Source organism: Haliotis rufescens, unplaced genomic scaffold, assembly GCF_023055435.1.
Source record: "Haliotis rufescens isolate VD_foot unplaced genomic scaffold, xgHalRufe1.0.p SCAF_16, whole genome shotgun sequence".
Classification (NCBI taxonomy): domain Eukaryota; kingdom Metazoa; phylum Mollusca; class Gastropoda; order Lepetellida; family Haliotidae; genus Haliotis; species Haliotis rufescens.
The window spans coordinates 32845739-32864711 of record NW_025963846.1 but is presented as its reverse complement, the minus strand read 5'-3'; the positions used below and the strand labels follow the sequence as shown (position 1 = coordinate 32864711).

Sequence of the window (18973 nt, the reverse complement as noted above, 5' to 3'; positions counted from 1 at the left end):
GCATACCAGTGCTAATATAGTACAGCATCTTCCTATCTGAGTGAACTTCTTACCCTACACCAGCCAGCACGAGATCTCAGATCAGCACATAAACTCCAGTTTAGTGTCCCTAGGGTCTCACTCAAAGCATTCGGCTACAGAACTTTTGCTCACACTGCATCTGTGCTCTGGAATTCCCTTCCAGTGGAAATTAGGCAATCTCCAACTCCGGACACTTTCAAGACAAAACTAAAGACTTATCTCTTTAGATGCGTGTATGACCCTGTGTGAGGCGCTATGAGCGACTACGTAGACGGAAATGGCGCTGAAGATAGGGACTTTATTTATATATGAACATTCAGTAGCTAAGAGTGAGTGAGTGAGGGAGCGAGTGAATATGGTTTTACGCAGCTTTTAGCAATATTCCAGCAACATCATGGCGGGGGACTCCAGAAATGGGATTCACACATTGTACTCGTGTGACACTGGGCCTTCAGTGTAACGAGCAAACGCTTTAACCACGAGGCTACCCCAACGGTCCAGTACCTAAGAAAACGAGGATTCCCTGTAACATTCAGTCAATGAAATGAAATGAGGTTACACATGTTACATGCGCGCATCATTTCTATCGATAGAAGAGTACCATGTATTGTAACCAAAGAGGGTATTGAGGATATAGTAAAGGTGGACCTGTGATTGATCAGCTGTGCGCCTGATGGTCGGCATGATCGCCACATAGCATATGTAGCCCTGTAAGCAATGTGTGGTGTATTGTTTTAGAGGCTTGGACACGTGACTGAGTGAGTGAGGGGGAGCCAGGTTGTGGAGACGTACCCCCAGGCGTTAGAGTTGAGAGAGTGTTGATTTTGAGAGCTGAGATGGGTCCAGAACGGACCTCTCACACTTACAAGGTGACCACGTCGGTTTGTGACTTTCCAACCAGTAGAATCATGTAATGTATTCGGCCATGTCGGTCTGTGACATTCCTACCAGTAGAATCATGTAATGTATTCGGCCATGTCGGTCTGTGACATTCCAACCAGTAGAATCATGTAATGTATTCGGCCATGTCGGTCTGTGACATTCCAACCAGTAGAATCTTGTAATGTTTTCGGCCATGTCGGTCTGTGACATTCCTACCAGTAGAATCATGTAATGTATTCGGCCATGTCGGTCTGTGACATTCCTACCTGTAGAATCTTGTAATGTTTTCGGCCATGTCGGTCATTTGTGAGAGACAGGAAAGAGAAACTGTGATTTGAGTTAGAATGAGTGTCTTTGGATAATCGAACTGTGATCGGAAAATGTTTGAGCCCAGGATCCAGATTGTGTCAGATTCGTGGAGTTTCTGTATCACGTTCAGTATTCACCTATTTTGCTTTGCCACATATACGTTAGTTTGATAGATTGTATTCGCAATTGTGTAAATATTGAGTAATTTCAGCTTTTGGTAATCAACAAATATTCTCAATAGTGAAACTGAGATGGGTCCTTCCTTTTGTCACTGGAGGCACTGTGTCACTGGAGGCACTGTGTTACTGGAGGCACTGTGTTACTGGAGGCACTGTGTCACTGGAGGCACTGTGTCACTGGAGGCACTGTGTTACTGGAGGCACTGTGTTACTGGAGGCACTGGGTTACTGGAGGCACTGTCACTGGAGGCACTGTGTTACTGGAGGCACTGTGTTACTGGAGGCACTGGGTTACTCGAGGCACTGTGTTACTGGAGGCACTGTGTCACTGGAGGCACGGGAGGCACTGTGTTACTGGAGGCACTGTGTTACTGGTGGCACTGTGTTACTGGAGGCACTGTGTTACTGGAGGCACTGTGTCACTCGTAACATAGTGGCTCGTCCGGGGTGAACACTTTGATAACGTTTGGGAAAGTAATTTACAGTTTTGGGTAAACGGTTTTCATTCAAATCATTCTTTCAAATTTTCACGCCAATCTCAATAAATAGGGACAGGCCAACTTTGAAGAAAAGTGAGTTGGTAGAGGTAGCTGAATATCTTAACATTGAATGTGATGAAACCTTTCGAAATCCAGAAATTTGTCATCGAGTGGTTGATGTAAAACAATATGATTCCCCTCCTGATGTAGACATGCGGAGATTGTGTGTGCAAGTGAGGGCGATAAACAGTGAGTGTTTAAAACAGAGAAATTGAAATTAGAATAAAAATTAAGAGTGGGAGAGAATAAACGGAAAAACCAAAAGTTGAAAGACGAATCAGAATTGTGAGTGAGAGACTGAGAGAGAGAGAGAGAGAGACAGAGACAGACAGAGGTATTTATGTGCTAATATTTGTATTGTTTTATTTTGATGTGTATTGTATCCTATAAATGGGATTTCTAGCTGTAATAATATCCTGATGGTTGTTCTATATACTTAAATTCATGTTCACGGTAAACAGTAACTATAATATGCTTGTTTAAATATAGATTCTTGTAATTGTATATTACTAATTAAACCTTATTATATTATGTTTTAGGGAATTATCATCCATATACATATTGTGACGGGATCTCCATCTCCCCGATCTGAACAGACGGAATAAATCCAAAGAACCCCCAACAAGTATTCGTCGTTATTCCATAGACGTGACACCGCTGTTACAATGGTAATTTGATCGCACCATGTCTCGGTTGTCATCTGAAGAACTTGATTCCTTCCTTGAAAGTCTCAAGGAGTTAGGTGTGATACTGAACTGAAGATGAACCAAGGGAACGGATAACCGGTATGGTTTCCGTTCAGGGAGCTACTACCAGCTCTTCTGCCTCCCATACTACTCAGGTTCACTCAGTGTTAAACAGCCACCTCGGGTGTCTCTACAGTCTCTACAGTCTTGGATATGATGTCCGGATATCATCAGATTGAGGTTGATGGAGAGCACAAGGGAAGAACAGCATTTACAGTCGGACCACTGGTATTTTATGAATACAATCCGCTACCCTTTGGACTAGTTACCAGCGGCAGTTGGAGCACTTGCTAGGAGAACTGCATTTGGATATCTGCATGATTTATCCCTATGACCTGATTGCATTTTCGGGTTCCTTTGAAGAACATCTTTTACGTCTGGAGAAGAGGGAGGGAGAGTGGACTGAAGTTAGCTGCCAAACAGTGTGACTTCTTTCAGGAACAAGTCAAGTTTGTTGGTCGCATTGTCTCTGCTGACGGGTTCCAAACAGACCCTGCCGAGATTGAGAAGATTGTTAACTGGCCCACTCCTAAGAACTCTGAAGAAGTCCTCGGATTTGCTCCATATCCCCGATCTGATCAGAGGGAAAAAATCCCATGACCCCCAACAAGTATTCGTCTTCATTCCATAGACATTTTACCGCTGCTAGATTAGGTTTAACGTAGCGTTGCACTTGTATAGCCAAGTGCATGCTCTTGTGTGCGTGTGTGAATGTGGCAGTTTTACATGAATTCCCCACTCAGACACAACATACAGACTCCAAGCCGGCCAGGCCTTGTTTCAGCCCCTTAATGTCGAGCGCAAGCAAGGGTAACAAGTACCATATGTTTACATCTTTTGATATGATGCTGCCGGGGTTCGAACCCCCGACCTTCCACTCTCAGTGCAGGCGCTCTACCACTAGACCATTGAGGCTGTCGATACACATTTGAGCGGAACAGACTTTGCATTTCCATCTAATCTCAGCCATCTATTAGACAATCCAGAATGTTCATTTGTTCAGTTTTCAATTTTTGAATCAAGAAATTGGTCAAAATATTTGACAATGGAATGGAAGTCGCCAGTTTGTAACCAGCGCTGAATAATGAATAATGGAGAAAGCGCTTTCTGACTGGCTAATGTCAACATCTTTCCAGTCATTTCTTTGGTTCGGCAAAGTTTGCGAAAGGTCGTTCAGACGTGACGGGCAATTTGATGTACTCAGATGTGTATTTTAGCGGTAGCGAGAGCTAAGGTCTGATTTTGACGACACAGATTTCATCCCGCCTACTATAAAACTTAGGCAATAACTCCATCTCCTTAAATCGATCTCTGTTTACTTAATCATGCTTAAATGGCTTCCTCATCATGGGTCCTCTGTCCACTCTGAAACCACTCATGTTGATCTTTTTTTATATAAGTAAATTGTTGCTACTGGCAATCCTTCATTAAATGTTAACACATACATATCAATGGAATCTTAGAAGGGACATTGTCGCCCTTACAAAAACATGCAAAAAGTGTCAAAATCCACAAAAGCGTGACAATGCTACAAACAGCCAAAATGTCGCGTTGTCGCCACTCGTGAAAATATGTCCTTTCCATCTGACACATGAACTATTCAGCTGACATTGATGAGGTAAAGGGTAGCTGACAGGCTTCCCACAATCCAAACTACAATGAATGTGACTCAGTTATTTATATTCATGTTTATTCAGGAGAAAATACAAATGAAGCAATTGCATGGAAGCCTCAAATTACTGAAAGACAATTGGATTAAATGTTGTATGTAAAATTATTAAAATAAAACAAAACATATATCAGCAGCTTTGAGGAAGTCCCAGTTAAGTAATGGACCATACTACATGTGATAGTAACACGCCTTGAATGATACGGAATGGTGAATTAGAGTTCATGCCATGGAGAAGAGTACACATATGTCATCTCAGACAAACCCACTAAACACACTCAAAGGAACCAATCTCTTTGTAGTCATAAATCAAGATGGACCTGAAATAAAAGATCGCAATAGTTGGGCCTAACCTTAACCCTAACCCTAACCCCAACCGTAGCCCTGCTCTGTGGCTCAAATAAAGCTGATGCAACATTTGAAGTCTTTCACTCAATGGTAACATCAGCATGTGGCCACAATGAAGATCTCAACGACATCAGCATGTCTGTCTGTTTTTTGTTTAACACCGCATACAGCAATATTCCAGCTATATGACGGCGGTCTGTAAATCAAGTGATTGACATCATGCCTATCGATCCACGCAAAATCAATGACGTGCATCAACCAAGTCAGCAAGCCTGACCACCCGATCCCTCAGTCACCTCTAACGACAACCATAGTCGCCTATTACGGCAAGCATGGGTTGCTGAAGACCTATTCTACCCCGGATCAGCATGTAGCCATGAGGAAGATCTCAATGGCACCACCATGTAGCCATGATGAAGATCTCAATGGCAACATCAGCACATAGACATGATAAAGATTTCAATGGCAACATCTGCATGTAGCCATGATGAAGATCTAAATGGGGATATCAGCATGTAGCCAAGATGAAGATCTTAATGGCAACATCAGCATGTAGCCATCATGAAGATCTAAATGGGGATATCAGCGTGTAGCCATTCTCTCAGTGCTGAATGTAATCCCCGTCTGAGATCCAAGCTCTCAGTGCTGAATGTAATCCCCGTCTGAGATCCAAGCTCTCAGTGCTGAATGTAATCCCCGTCTGAGATCCATGCTCTCAGTGCTGAATGTAATCCCCGTCTGAGATCCAAGCTCTCAGTGCTGAATGTAACTCCTGTAAGCTCTCAGTGCTGAAGCAGGATAATGTTCACTTGGGCATTTCATTAACATTGGAACCCTGAGAAAAGGTAATTGCTTGTTGGCTTAACAGTACAGTAAAGCTCAAGATGTAATGTGAACTGTAAGAATATATATATGTGTTTCAGTCAATGTGTAAAATGACTAGGTAATGAAATAGAGCATAAAAATGTTTGGAACTTCATTACATAATATATGGAAAAATAATAGTAAAATGACTTTGGCATTTTGTATTTTACACACTGACTGTAACATCTGTACACACAGGCAAAGTAATTCTACTTGACTAGATAGTAATATGTATATAACATGAAGATGTGATATATAACATAGGGATGTGATATATAACATGAAGATGTGATATATAGTATAGAGATGTGATATATAACACAAAGATGTGATATATAACATAAAGATTGGATATATAAGATATAGTTGTGATATAGAACATAAAGATCTTTGAATGAAATCCAATGTAGCACAAGGGTGAAGCAGATGTTTTTCTTTAACATGACTTTATTACAAACATTCCCCAGCTTATGAAGATGTGTCAACAGTCTTGACCCCCAAACACTACATGAGACATGGCTGTATGTCCATATCTTCCCAGATATCCTCCATCTCCACAATCTTGCATAGTATATTCCACTGTCACACATCCATTGTTTGTATACATAATAAATAGGTATGTATCATGTAGACAAAATAATCAGACATATTATTGTTGCGTGATGCCAAAAGATTCCGTGTATAAGTAGCAGACCAGGTGGGAACCACTGTCAACATCATGAAGTCAACAAGTAATATTTACAGGAAAATACATATACAAAACTACAGCTGATATGAGCGGAAGACAAGTCAATCATCAACTGGCACATGGAGACCACTCTGTCACCAGTGTGTCCAGATTGTGTCACTGAGCAAGCTGATGTTTAGGAATATACTACCCCAGGCCTCCCCATGCACTGCAGGCAGGTTCACACTTGAGCCGTAACAGACAAGATTTAACAATAACTTTTCCCATGCAATAAAATACAAATAGTGCCACAGCACTGTAGCTCACCTGGATATGAACAGCTGAAAATGGCCATGATAAAGACGAGGCCGCCATATTGAAAATCAGATTTGAACCTCTTCAAACTCAAATTAAAATGTCGCCATTGGTGGAAACAAACATGTGAAGTTTCAGCATCATTGGTTCTGTAGATTGAGAGAGGATTATGTTTACAGTGCAAGGAAATGCACTTTGAGAGAATTTAAGAACATTGTCAAAGTGCAAAGTCAAAGTTCATAATATCACAAAAATGGAACATACATATTGAACTCAACTACACATTGTCCAAATTTCATTACATTTGGAACACAAATTACGGATTAGCAGCCACAAGAAGTTTCAACTTTCAGTGTGGTGGAAGTGCAAAGATCAAATCAAGATCAAAAATATAAATGTCGCCAAAAAGAAACACATCTGTTGAACCAAAGTATTAACTACACATGTCCCAAATTTCATTACACTTTGAACAAAACAGACAGAGAAGTGTCCAGAAATAGTTTTTCAATAATGCTGCCATAAAGAAAATAGAAGTCAAAACTCTGGAACAATTTGGGTGTCATCATGGGTGGGAACAAGAGTAAGAAATCTGAGCTTCATTTGTCCAGACGTTTCTGAGGAAAAGCAGAAGAGGTTAGAAGACGGATGACAGACAAACAGGCCATGACACACTGATTTGACTTTCAATCAGATGAGCTAAAAATAAACACAACCATTTCAATTGAGCATTTATGTCAAGTTAACCAGTAAGTAAAAAATCACAAACACTTGTAAAAGAACATAATAGTTTTCAATGAATTATTTATCTGCAAAATATGTTTAGGTCTCTGCAAACCTTTTAAAAAATAAAACATGTAAAGAGATTTGTTCTGTGAGAAACACCTTCCCCGCTGATCATACATAGATATCAACAGCAGGAATAACTATAGCAGGGTGACCCTTCATTGAATGAGAAGAATTGTCTTCTTTCCTTGAAATAAACCGTTTCAATTAGTTGACTCAAGAACAGGTGTATATGTCAATCCAGAAGACTTTGATATTTTTCTCAATGGTCCCCAGCATTTGACCAGAATGTGAAAACTGAAAAAATATATTTGTTTTGTCAACAGCTCAACCTCCACATCCCCCTCCACATCCCCCACCACAACCTCCTCCCCCACCATCACCCCCACCATCGCCCCCACCATCTCCACTGCCACCTCCCCCATCAGCAAACCCGCCTCCCCCACCTCCATTATCTCCAAAGAATCCCCCACCCAGGTCTCCACTGAAACCTCCTCCACCATCACCACTGAACCCCCCTTCCCCACCCCCGCTGAATGCACCTCCATCTCCCCCTCCATCTCCCACTCCACCACCATTCCAACCTCCTCCACAACCTCCACACCCTCCGCCATCAGCATCTCCGGTAGCTCCACCATCACCCCCACCAAGGGTCCAGTCATCACACGCTGTATCATCATACACACCCATAGAGAAATAGTCGTCTGCACCTCCAAAGGTTCCCCCATCCCCAAATCCATCATCTCCCACCCCACCGAAGTCATAATCCTCCTGTGCGTCTGAATATCCCAGACCTAGCATCTCTGTCTCATCATCATGTGCTGTGAATCCCTCTGTATCTGTAATCCCAAATCCCTGCATGTCTCCTGCATCATCGTCCAAGATGCCCAAAGCATAAGGGTCATCTGTGCCACCAAAGTCACCCCCATCATCTAGATGTCCAACATCATCATTACTTCCACAAAGACCAAAATCTCCAAATCCTTGCTCATTTTCACCAAAATTTTCATCATTTTCTCCACCAAATGTTTCATTTTCTAACTCAGCATAACCAAAGTCGTCATTCTGATCATTGTCAAGATCTTCATATCCTCCTAGACCTTGATCATCAATGGCATCATCCTGGTCATCCCCAAAATTCTGGTCATCCCCGAGATCCTGGTCATCCCCAAGATCCTGGTCTTCAGCAGCAAGCAGTCCTGTCTCAGAGTTAGCATCATCATCAAACCCATTATCAACCTCTCCTAGCCTGCTGTCACCATCAAGCCGATCACTGTCATCATTCAGGCCATTGCCTTCACCATTGAGGGCTTCATCACCTTCTTCATCATCTTCCTCATTGTCATCAAGTACCCCCTCAAACTCCTCAGGTGCATCCTCAGGACACTCATTACCCTCCAAAGTACCATTGTCAAACTCAGCAATGTCTTCAATTTCAGGATCCTCCTCATTTTCTCTTTCGTCTGTGAGATGGTTATCATCAGTATTATCATCCTTTTCTTCCTCATTGTCTTCTTCACTCTTTTCACTCTCAGCATCAGATTCAGAACTGCTGGGCTCCTTGACAGGCTCCTCTGGAGCCTCATGGTCTTCATGCCTGTCCTCAACATCCCCATTACCCATATCCCCACCCCACACAGCTGCAGCAAGCTCCTCCCGAGCTCCCCCCTCTTCCTGGACTGTCCCCCCCCACATGCTCTCCCCATAATGCTCCTCAATGGGCTTCCCCTCCCCTGTTGTCCACCCCTTCACACTCTCCGGATCTCTCTGACGGGACCGGATGAAGAAATTGCATGGAGTGGCAGCAAGGAACCCACAAGCAAGCACCAAGGCTAGATTCTCTGATGGGATGGACCTGATAGCTTTAGTTCCTCTCTTGTCATCTGGATCCAGCGTGTGTCCCGGTTCCCACCCCCGGGGGCGGGGCTGACACAGAACATGCAGCAGAGACACACTGAAGGAGAGGGCAAGGTTCTCTACAATGTTGTCATCATCTGCAGTAATCTCGATCATCCCTCGGTCAAGTTCAACACGAGAAGACTCAATGGTGAATTTGAAAGATGATGATTCAAATGCTTTTTCCAGGGAGACGCGTTGCCACTTGCGGGTGGCCATCTTGAAGAAGCTGATGTCGAGGTACCCAGGGCTGCCAGGAATCCCACGCTTTCCTTTCCGGGTGCTTGTGGCTGCAAAACATACCATCATTATTCCTCACTGAATGTAATTGTTTGCTTGGACATTAACTTTTGTGATGGTCTCAAGCCATTTGTCAGATACCTTAAAAACGTAATTGTCACAGTTGAGTCACTATCTAATGCTTGTTACCCAGGAAAATGAGTTCCAATCATACCCCATTTGTCAGACACCTTAACCCCATTTATCAGACACCGTAACCCCATTTGTCAGACACCTTAACCCCATTTGTCAGACACCTTAACCCCATTTGTCAGACACCTTAAGCCCATTTATCAGACACCTTAACCCCATTTGTCAGACACCTTAACCCCATTTGTCAGACACCGTAACCCTATTTGTCAGACACCTTAACCCCATTTGTCAGACACCTTAACCCCATTTGTCAGACACCTTAACCCCATTTGTCAGACACCGTAACCCTATTTGTCAGACACTTAAACCCCATTTGTCAGACACCTTAACCCCATTTGTCAGACACCTTAACCCCATTTGTCAGACACCTTAACCCAATTTGTCAGACACCTAAACCCCATTTGTCAGACACCTTATGACATGTTGATTTCTTATATTCATCACATTTTATATAAATTAATATCATGCAAACTACGTTGCTGACAATTTTGTTTATAAACATTAATTAACATAGGTTACAATAATTATGCCAAAACAAATATATTTGTGATGAACACATGTGCCAATATTGCCACTTTTGCTAGAATCACCCAATCTTGTTCCTGCTGTAGACATTGAAAGCGAACCTCACTGTGATGCAACAAAGCCAACTTTCTGCAAACATGTCTGTGACAAATACAGATATATGTGACAAATACAGCTATATCTGACAAATACAGATATATCTGACAAATACAGATATATCTGACAACATATGCACAATATAGTGAAAACATTTGATTTCAATTATACTGTGATTAGATCTGTAAAGACTGCTCCATTACCACAACAGGTAAATCTCACATGTTTTGACAAGCCATCTCTCCTCCACTGTCTGACAACTGGGGTATCTGACAACTGGGGTATCTGACAACTGGGGTATCTGACAACTGGGGTATCTGACAACTTGGGTGTCTGACATACAGGGGTATCTGACAACTGGGGTATCTGACAACAGGGGTATCTGACAACTGGGGTATCTGACAACATGGGTATCTGACAACAGGGGTATCTGACAACAGGGGTATCTGACATACAGGGGTATCTGACAACTGGGGTATCTGACAACAGGGGTATCTGACAAATGGGGTATCTGACATACAGGGGTATCTGACAACAGGGGTATCTGACAACTGGGGTATCTGACAACAGGGGTATCTGACAAATGGGGTATCTGACATACAGGGGTATCTGACAACTGGGGTATCTGACAACAGGGGTATCTGACAACTGGGGTGTCTGACATACAGGGGTATCTGACAACTGGGGTATCTGACAACTGGGGTATCTGACAACAGGGGTATCTGACAACTGGGGTGTCTGACATACAGGGGTATCTGACAACTGGGGTATCTGACAACTGGGGTGTCTGACAACTGGGGTGTCTGACATACAGGGGTATCTGACAACAGGGGTGTCTGACATACAGGGGTATCTGACAACAGGGGTATCTGACAACTGGGGTATCTGACAACTGGGGTATCTGACATACAGGGGTATCTGACAACAGGGGTATCTGACATACAGGGGTATCTGACAACTGGGGTATCTGACAACTGGGGTTTCTGACAACTGGGGTATCTGACAACTGGGGTGTCTGACATACAGGGGTATCTGACAACTGGGGTATCTGACAACTGGGGTTTCTGACAACTGGGGTATCTGACAACTGGGGTTTCTGACAACTGGGGTGTCTGACATACAGGGGTATCTGACAACTGGGGTATCTGACAACTGGGGTATCTGACAACTGGGGTTTCTGACAACTGGGGTGTCTGACATACAGGGGTATCTGACAACTGGGGTATCTGACAACTGGGGTGTCTGACATACAGGGGTATCTGACAACTGGGGTATCTGACAACTGGGGTATCTGACAACTGGGGTATCTGACAACTGGGGTTTCTGACAACTGGGGTATCTGACAATTGGGGTTTCTGACAACTGGGGTATCTGACAACTGGGGTATCTGACAACTGGGGTATCTGACAACTGGGGTATCTGACAACTGGGGTATCTGACATACTGGGGTATCTGACAACTGGGGTGTCTGACAACTGGGGTATCTGACAACTGGGGTGTCTGACATACAGGGGTATCTGACAACTGGGGTATCTGACAACTGGGGTATCTGACAACTGGGGTATCTGACAACAGGGGTATCTGACAACTGGGGTATCTGACAACTGGGGTGTCTGACAACTGGGGTATCTGACAACTGGGGTGTCTGACATACAGGGGTATCTGACAAATGGGGTATCTGACAACAGGGGTATCTGACAACTGGGGTATCTGACAACTGGGGTATCTGACAACAGGGGTATCTGACAACAGGGGTATCTGACATACAGGGGTATCTGACAACTGGGGTATCTGACAACAGGGGTATCTGACAAACAGGGGTATCTGACAACTGGGGTATCTGACAACAGGGGTATCTGACATACAGGGGTATCTGACAACTGGGGTATCTGACAACAGGGGTATCTGACAACTGGGGTATCTGACAACAGGGGTATCTGACATACAGGGGTATCTGACAACTGGGGTATCTGACAACTGGGGTATCTGACAACAGGGGTATCTGACAACTGGGGTATCTGACAACTGGGGTGTCTGACAACTGGGGTATCTGACAACTGGGGTGTCTGACATACAGGGGTATCTGACAAATGGGGTATCTGACAACAGGGGTATCTGACAACTGGGGTATCTGACAACTGGGGTATCTGACAACAGGGGTATCTGACAACAGGGGTATCTGACATACAGGGGTATCTGACAACTGGGGTATCTGACAACAGGGGTATCTGACAAACAGGGGTATCTGACAACTGGGGTATCTGACAACAGGGGTATCTGACATACAGGGGTATCTGACAACTGGGGTATCTGACAACAGGGGTATCTGACAACTGGGGTATCTGACAACAGGGGTATCTGACATACAGGGGTATCTGACAACTGGGGTATCTGACAACTGGGGTATCTGACAACAGGGGTATCTGACAACAGGGGTATCTGACATACAGGGGTATCTGACAACTGGGGTATCTGACATACAGGGGTATCTGACAACAGGGGTATCTGACAACTGGGGTATCTGACAACAGGGGTATCTGACATACTGGGTATGACTGGTGTAATCACATATCATCATTACTCCTCATGAAATCAATTCGTTCTGAAATAAATGCAAACAGCCCTTACTTTGAACAATAATACAACGATATTCATAAAAAAATCTCCAATGACTTGATTTTACAATTCCGACTATATCATGACCATGTGTTTATGAATCACTATCAAATAGTGATAATACCAGGTGTTCGCCAAAAAAGTGAGCACATCCTGCTCCACCAGTGCCACCATCACAAACACATGCAAAGGCAAGTCAATTGTTCACCTGAAAAAACATATGACACAACTGTTTGAATAGTTTGATAGGCATTACTGAGAAGATGACGGATGACAAAGTAGATACAAGTTATGGATATCGTCGTCTTTATTTCCTGTACATACGGTACAAGTAAACAACATTGTTGTCACTAATGTCTGTAATCAGCTGAAACAAAGACACAACTTATCTGTTCAAATTTCCCGTTTGTCCAGTACCCAGTCCGTAACAATTCAACAATGAGAAGAATCTTAAATGAGAGTTTGATATAAAAAATACATTTTGGTGACGTGAATGCACACTCTTGACCCTGGGTTCAACTTAACCACAGCGAGGTGGTGCAGTGTAGGACAGAGGATGTTGTGTCTAGGGTTATCGTTGCCACATAAACATGCCTAAAGGACACATGCATGTTTCTTGCTATGATTCTTCAAGACCTGCTAGATATTAATCACAGTATGCACCACTGTTGAAAGAATCATCACCAATTATCTCCAGTAGGGGTTTAATTGTTTATCCTCAAAATGTCTATTGTTATTTTTTATTTACAAATATAAATGCAAACATGAATTTCAATCTAGGGAATTCCCTGTATAATCGATGACGACTTGGGCAATACACAGCTTATTTTACCTCCGTCACAAAAGAGCTCACTGTCATAGCAAAGACTTGTGACATAAGTAAGGTAACATTGCGATAGGTTTAAGACAGCCTCAAGATTAACTCTTATGGTAGTCGTAATTTTTGTCATAAGTCTCTGAGAATTGTCTCAGCTAAATACACCTTCATGAACAGGCTGCCTGTTATATTCAATAAACTACCTGCATTGATCAGCATTATGCATTCACGAGGTGCATGTTGGATACAGTCATTCATAAGCTGCAAGTTGGATACAGTCATTCACGAGCTGCATGTTGGACACAGTCATACACGAGCTGCATGTTGGATACCGTCATTCATGAGCTGCATGTTGGACACAGACATTCACGAGCAGCATGTTGGATACAGTCATTCATAAGCTGCATGTTGGGAACAGTCATTCACGAGCTGCATGTTGGATACAGTCATTCACGAGCTGCATGTTGGACAGTCATACACGAGCTGCATGTTGGACACAGTCATTCATGAGCTGCATGTTGGATACAGTCATTCATGAGCTGCATGTTGGACACAGTCATACACGAGCTGCATCTTAGACACAGTCATTCATGAGCTGCATGTTGGATACAGTCATTCACGAGGTGCATGTTGGATACAGACATTCATGAGCTGCATGTTGGACACAGTCATTCACGAGCTGCATGTTGGATACAGTCATTCACAAGGTGCATGTTGGACCCAATCATTCATGAGCTGCATGTTGGATACAGTCATTCATGAGCTGCATGTTGGACACAGTCATTCACGAGCTGCATGTTGGATACTGTCATTCTTGAGCTGCATGTTGGATACAGTCATACACAAGCTGCATGTTGGACACAGTCATTCATGAGCTGCATGTTGGATACAGTCATTCATGAGCTGCATGTTGGACACAGTCATACAAGAGCTGCATGTTGGACACAGTCATTCATGAGCTGCATGTTGGATACAGTCATTCACGAGGTGCATGTTGGATACAGACATTCATGAGCTGCATGTTGGACAGTCATACACGAGCTGCATGTTGGACACAGTCATTCATGAGCTGCATGTTGGATACAGTCATTCACGAGGTGCATGTTGGATACAGACATTCATGAGCTGCATGTTGGATACAGTCATTCACGAGCTGCATGATGGATACAGTCATTCACGAGCTGCATGTTGGATACATTCAATCACGAGCTGCATGTTGGACACAGTCATTAACCATATTCTCTCGTGTGTTCGTTCTCTGTTTCTTCATGTGGGGAGCCACAACACAGAAAATTGTCTTGAATATCGTTCTCTGTGTTGACCTTTTCCTCCACTGCAAGTAATCTAGTCCTGGTGGTTTCCCCAGAATCTTGTAGTTTGTCGATTGAGTCCTGATATATGTTAATTGTTTCCTCCATCTCTTCTGCATCTGCCATGACAAAGTCCATGCTTTCTTTTATGGCTCCAATATCAGTTTTCTGGTCATTTTGCAGCGAGAGAATAGCATTGTGTAGCATGTTCAGAGTTACCTCCCTTCCCTGTTGCTGCTGCCTCCATCCTCTGTTCCAAAAGCTCTACTGATGAAAAACTATCTTCCAGATCAGTATTAGATATCGGCGATCTGTCTCCTGTCCCACCAGATGTTTGAGAACTAGAAGGCTTTGGATGGGGTTTGACTGTTTGGTAGTTGCACTTTTTGTTTTTTTCACAGGGCAAATGTTGCTGTTAGGCCTGGTTTTTTCTGCATTGGTGCCTTGAAGTCACGTGCCATGGCTTGTGTGTCTAAAAAGGCGACTGAAACCACTGCTAACGTGGTCCCTTCGAGATGGAAATCGACAGCATTCCGCCCAGATACAAGATCTGGTCACAGTTGAGAGTGCAACTGGTGTCCCATCTTCCTGAGGCAAGGGAGATAACTGACTATAAAAGTCCAGTTTACACCCTTGCTTGACCAAAGCACCACCAGTGGCTATTATGAATCATGTCCCTTCTATGTCCCTCCTACATAGATAGACCAATCAGATTACATCACTTGCATTTGTTTCAAACAAAATGGCAGCGCCCAGTCAAGATGATCTGATCGATAATCAAGATCTATATTGTAATAACGGGTCTCACCAACGAAGTGCATCTAGTCACTTGAGCACCTTGATTGAAAACATGAATAGAAATGATGTAGAAATCTGTGTTGTTTATGAACTTGAGGTCTACTTCATTATGCGATTTGATTGGACTATGCATAGACTTGTTGGTCCAGCCAAAATGTAACTCAATGTCGTCGATTGGTTGAAATGTCTGTATGTGTCTAGCTAAACTGTATCTGGGTGTGATACAAGTTACTGTGTCTGTGTATATCTCGTGTGTCTTGTTACAGTGTATATATCTGGGTGTGATACAAGTGTCTGTGTCTGTGTATATCTCGTGTGTCTTGTTACAGTGTATATATCTGGGTGTGATACAAGTGTCTGTGTCTGTGTATATCTCGTGTGTCTTGTTACAGTGTATATATCTGGGTGTGATACAAGTGTCTGTGTCTGTGTATATCTCGTGTGTCTTGTTACAGTGTATATATCTGGGTGTGATACAAGTGTCCGTGTCTGTGTATATGTCGTGTGTCTTGTTACAGTGTATATATCTGGGTGTGACACAAGTGTCTGTGTCTGTGTATATCTCGTGTGTCTTCTTACAGTGTATATATCTGGGTGTGATACAAGTGTCTGTGTCTGTGTATATCTCGTGTGTCTTGTTACAGTGTATATATCTGGGTGTGATACAAGTGTCTGTGTCTGTGTATATCTCGTGTGTCTTGTTACAGTGTATATATCTGGGTGTGATACAAGTGTCTGTGTCTGTGTATATCTCGTGTGTCTTGTTACAGTGTATATATCTGGGTGTGATACAAGTGTCCGTGTCTGTGTATATCTCGTGTGTCTTGTTACAGTGTATATATCTGGGTGTGATACAAGTGTCTGTGTCTGTGTATATCTCGTGTGTCTTGTTACAGTGTATATATCTGGGTGTGATACAAGTGTCCGTGTCTGTGTATATGTCGTGTGTCTTGTTACAGTGTATATATATGGGTGTGATACAAGTGTCTGTGTCTGTGTATATCTCGTGTGTCTTGTAAAAGTGTATATATCTGGGTGTGATACAAGTGTCTGTGTCTGTGTATATCTCGTGTGTCTTCTTACAGTGTATATATCTGGGTGTGATACAAGTGTCTGTGTCTGTGTATATCTCGTGTGTCTTGTTACAGTGTATATATCTGGGTGTGATACAAGTGTCTGTGTCTGTGTATATCTCGTGTGTCTTGTTACAGTGTATATATCTGGGTGTGATACAAGTGTCGGTGTCTGTGTATATCTCGTGTGTCTTGTTACAGTGTATATATCTGGGTGTGATACAAGTGTCCGTGTCTGTGTATATCTCGTGTGTCTTGTTACAGTGTATATATCTGGGTGTGATACAAGTGTCCGTGTCTGTGTATATCTCGTGTGTCTTGTTACAGTGTATATATCTGGGTGTGATACAAGTGTCTGTGTCTGTGTATATCTCGTGTGTCTTGTTACAGTGTATATATCTGGGTGTGATACAAGTGTCCGTGTCTGTGTATATGTCGTGTGTCTTGTTACAGTGTATATATATGGGTGTGATACAAGTGTCTGTGTCTGTGTATATCTCGTGTGTCTTCTTACAGTGTATATATCTTGGTGTGATACAAGTGTCTGTGTCTGTGTATATCTCGTGTGTCTTCTTACAGTGTATATATCTGGGTGTGATACAAGTGTCTGTGTCTGTGTATATCTCGTGTGTCTTGTTACAGTGTATATATCTGGGTGTGATACAAGTGTCTGTGTCTGTGTATATCTCGTGTGTCTTGTTACAGTGTATATATCTGGGTGTGATACAAGTGTCCGTGTCTGTGTATATCTCGTGTGTCTTGTTACAGTGTATCTATCTGGGTGTGATACAAGTGTCTGTGTCTGTGTATATGTCGTGTGTCTTGTTACAGTGTATATATCTGAGTGTGATACAAGTGTCTGTGTCTGTGTATATCTCGTGTGTCTTGTTACAGTGTATATATCTGGGTGTGATACAAGTGTCCGTGTCTGTGTATATCTCGTGTGTCTTGTTGCAGTGTATATATCTGGGTGTGATACAAGTGTCCGTGTTTGTGTATATCTCGTGTGTCTTGTTACAGTGTATATATCTGGGTGTGATACAAGTGTCTGTGTCAGTGTATATCTCGTGTGTCTTGTTACAGTGTATATATCTGGGTGTGATACAAGTGTCTGTGTCTGTGTATATCTCGTGTGTCTTGTTACAGTGTATATATCTGGGTGTGATACAAGTGTCTGTGTCTGTGTATATCTCGTGTGTCTTGTTACAGTGTTTATATCTGGGTGTGATATATGTCTCAGTCTGTGTCAGTGTATATCACATGTGTCTTGTTACAGTGTATATATCTGGGTGTGATACAAGTGTCTGTCTGTGTATATCACATGTGTCTAGTTACAGTGTATATATCTCTGGGTGTGATACAAGTGTCTGTGTCTGTGTATATCACATTTGTCTTGTTACAGTGTATATATCTGGGTGTGATACAAGTGTCTGTGTTTGTGTATATCACATGTGTCTAGTTACAGTGTATATATCTCTGGGTGTGATACAAGTGTCTGTGTCAGTGTATATCACATTTGTCTTGTTACAGTGTATATATCTGGATGTGATTCAAGTGTCTGTGTATATCAAATGTGTCTTGTTACAGTGTATATATCTGGGTGTGATACAAGTGTCTGTGTCTGTGTATATCAAATGTGTCTTGTTACAGTGTATATATCTGGATGTGATTCAAGTGTCTGTGTATATCAAATGTGTCTTGTTACAGTGTATATATCTGGGTGTGATACAAGTGTCTGTGTCTGTGTATATCAAATGTGTCTTGTTACAGTGTATATATCTGGATGTGATTCAAGTGTCTGTGTATATCACGTGTGTCTTGTTACAATGTATATATCTGGGTGTGATACAAGTGTCTGTGTCTGTGTATATCACGTGTGTCTTGTTACAGTGTATATATCTGGGTGTGATACAAGTGTCTGTGTCAGTGTATATCACATGTGTCTTGTTTCAGTGTATATATCTGGGTGTGATACAAGTGTCTGTGTCAGTGTATATCACATGTGTCTTGTTTCAGTGTATATATCTGGGTGTGATACAAGTGTCGTTCTGTGTCATTGTATATCACATGTCTTGTTACAGTGTATAT

At 42.6% G+C, this 18973-nt stretch overlaps 1 protein-coding gene across 1 annotated transcript in view; it reads right to left on the bottom strand.

Annotated features, from left to right (window-relative positions):
* Positions 1–7649: 7649 nt before the first annotated feature.
* Positions 7650–18973, bottom strand: part of LOC124118955 — a 41688-nt gene continuing 30364 nt past the window's right edge. The window contains exon 5 of the mRNA XM_046481292.2: positions 7650–9508. Within this exon, the coding sequence (XP_046337248.2) occupies positions 7650–9508 (1859 nt within the window). The remainder of the gene's footprint in view (positions 9509–18973) is intronic.